This window comes from Merops nubicus, unplaced genomic scaffold (genome assembly GCF_000691845.1).
Source record: "Merops nubicus isolate BGI_N331 unplaced genomic scaffold, ASM69184v1 scaffold8636, whole genome shotgun sequence".
NCBI classification, from domain to species: domain Eukaryota; kingdom Metazoa; phylum Chordata; class Aves; order Coraciiformes; family Meropidae; genus Merops; species Merops nubicus.
Window position 1 is genome coordinate 24,600 of NW_008612910.1, and position 3,052 is coordinate 27,651.

General features: G+C 42.5%; 1 protein-coding gene across 1 annotated transcript in view; it reads left to right on the forward strand.

Annotated features, from left to right (window-relative positions):
* Positions 1-3,052, forward strand: part of DNM1 (dynamin 1) — a gene marked incomplete at its 5' end in the record, with an annotated part of 43,750 nt that overhangs the window by 1,829 nt on the left and 38,869 nt on the right. The window contains 3 exon segments of the mRNA XM_008941708.1: positions 738-941; positions 1,427-1,525; positions 2,224-2,384. Of these exon segments, the coding sequence (XP_008939956.1) occupies positions 738-941; positions 1,427-1,525; positions 2,224-2,384 (464 nt within the window).

Consider the following 3,052-nt stretch of genomic DNA (forward strand, 5'->3'; position numbering starts at 1 on the left):
AGCACTTACCTTCTGTTTGCATTTGAATTTGTACTTTGTATAGTTCTGTCCCTGTAGTGCCTATGTCAAATGCTGCTGATCTCAGTGGACAAATACCACTTAAACAAGGGAGCAACATATTCCCAGACTTGCCAGCTGTGTAAATGTGAACAGCTGTATGGGCTTTCTTTTTTTGAAAGCAGCAGCTCAGTGCTATTTAGTGTTTGGCTGGGTAGAAATTGTGCTTGATTTTAGCGTGTTTTTTGTCTCTCAGCAAGACAATTAGACTGTTTTAGGGCTGCATATTGTAGTCCTTCAGGAGAAGACTCAGCTGACTTTAACCAGGAGCCTCTCTTGAATAAGGGTGGCAGGACTGAGCTTTTCAATACTGGGGACAACTCTTCATGAGTGGAACCAGCTCTTCTGACTCTCTGGGCTTTTGTTACAAAATGAAAAAAAAAAATGTTCTGTCATCCCTTCCTTTTCAGCATAGCATATGTGGAAGGACTTTGGGGGCACAGTTACTTGAAAACCAGTTATTTGAAGGGAAAGATGATGAGATCATTGACAATCACTACTAGTAACAACAAAGCAACTAGTTCTTACTAATCTGTAACAAAAGGAACTAGAAAGCTCTGTATGCTTCTGTGTGTGCATCTCTCATGTATTTGAGATGTTAAAGCTGCATGTGGTACTTAGAGACCAGGAGATTCCTACCTCAACACTCCTTTGTGCTCTCTCCTGTTTCTTGTGTCTAGTCCTGAACCTGACGCTGGTGGATCTGCCGGGTATGACAAAGGTCCCAGTAGGGGACCAGCCCCCTGACATCGAGTTCCAGATCCGAGATATGCTCATGCAGTTTGTCACCAAAGAGAATTGCCTCATCCTGGCAGTATCCCCAGCCAACTCTGATTTGGCCAATTCTGATGCCCTGAAGATTGCAAAGGAGGTGGATCCTCAAGGTATATATCTTTTAATTTAATATGACACTACTAGACAGTGGCCTGATTTTCCTTTTATTTTTGGGTTTTGATTAGCCCAGTAGCTGTGGACTTCTGTCTGTTGTATTGGGTTGTATCTTCACCAACATGCATTCTTCTGAGAGGCTTTAGTGAGTGTTAACAGCTACTGTAGTAGAACTTTTGTTATTCCCCTTTTCTCCCTTTGTTGAGTCCTGTTTCTGAAGCAGTGAAGGATTTCCTTTCCTTTAGTCATCTGCATTCTGCCTGCAGAGATGGGATAGTATGTACGTGTTTTGTCAGGGTATAACTGAGAAGTGAGCTTGATTCTTGTCTGTTTTGCTCTAATGGCCTCTTAGACATGATGGCAACTGTGATGTTTGAGTTCAAGAGCCCTCAAGTAGTCAAGCTGGGCAATTTAAGCTCTGTGAACAGAGGAAAGTATTACATGAATTATTTTCTTGATCAAGTACTCTTTTTTTCCACAGGCCAACGCACTATTGGAGTCATCACTAAGCTGGACCTTATGGATGAAGGAACTGATGCACGAGATGTATTAGAAAATAAATTACTTCCTCTTCGTAGAGGTGTGTTTCCTAAGGCTTTGTCCATGATCTTTTTCCTCTTTTCCCTGTGTGAGGTATCCTGGACTCCTCTCCCCTCCAGTGCATCCTCTTCCTGCAACATCTGATAAAACTTGTGGTTAAGCCATCTCTTTTCCAAGCTGAATCAGTTGGGAAGCTGAGATTAGTCACACTGTTCAGAGGAACTTTTTAGGTGTCTGTACACTGACTTGTAGTCCTAGCAGAAGCATGGCTTTATGCTCTTGTCTTTTTCTCATTTCTGTTAGTAAGGCAAGCTGCAAAAACAGAACTCCTGTCTAAAAGAGTCCCTTTGTCTTTTGTCTAGGTGAGCTTGCCATAGTATATCAGAGGAAAGGATTTTGGCCTGTGATACATGCTCTGTGTAGCCATAGCAAAGTACCTATCCTAAGAGGAGTCTCAAATGAGTGAGGCTAGGACATGCTTTGTGACTGGGGGAACAGTGATAAATAAGCTAATTCTCAGTTGCATAATCCTTTTTGTCATGCATACCAAAATATCAGAACCTGGGCTGTTCAGAAGAAATTCTAGTTTTAAACTCTTCTAATTGAGTCCTAATAATGTGTTGCCACTAAAATTCCCTTTTTGTGGTGCTGCCAGCTGGGTAACTTCCTTCTCAGTCTGAGTCCCATTTATATTCTCATCTCTGCAACCATCTCACCTCTAACCCCACTCTTTCACAGGTTACATTGGTGTAGTGAACAGAAGTCAGAAGGACATTGATGGCAAGAAGGACATTCAGGCAGCTCTGGCTGCAGAGAGGAAATTTTTTCTCTCCCACCCAGCCTACAGACACATGGCTGATCGCATGGGAACCCCCTACCTGCAGAAAGTATTGAACCAGGTATTGTCAGCTGTTAAGAACTGCTGCCTGCTATGTCAAAGGAGTGGCCTGGCTGGCCATCAGGGCTCTTCTGAGATGGAAGAACACAGGAAAAGCTAAAACTTGTGCTCACCAAGCTGATAAATGCTTTAAATTGTTTTGCTGCAGTGAAACTTGTGAACTGTTCCTCCTCTGCATCACAAAAGGCATTTTGGTGCCAAGTCCTATGAAGTGTGCATGACTGGTATACTCCTGATTCAGTGAAATACATTCAGGACAGTAACAGAGCTCACACACCAAAGGCAGAGCACTGCTTTGTCCTCTGTGACACTGGTGCAAAATCAATAGTTGGGTCATGGCATTTATGCTATCAGAATGCAAGGTCTTTCTGGCTAAGCTAAAAAGATACCTTCTAAATTTGTAGTGGTCTCTGTACCTAGCAGTAAGCTGCAGAGATTGATTTCAGTGTGATACTGGTAGTAACTTTCTCATCTGTTAAAGCTGTTGTATGTCTTGTGGAGCAGCAACTTACCCTTCCTTCTCACTCTGTTCTCTTGAAATACTCCCTTAAATGAAATTACTTTTTCCTTTTTCCTCCTTATTTAAGTATTCTTCCCTAAACTGGAGTTTTTCACAGCTGTGCTCTGGAAACCCTCTTGTTAGAGCCTCATCAGTGGGCTTGACTCTTT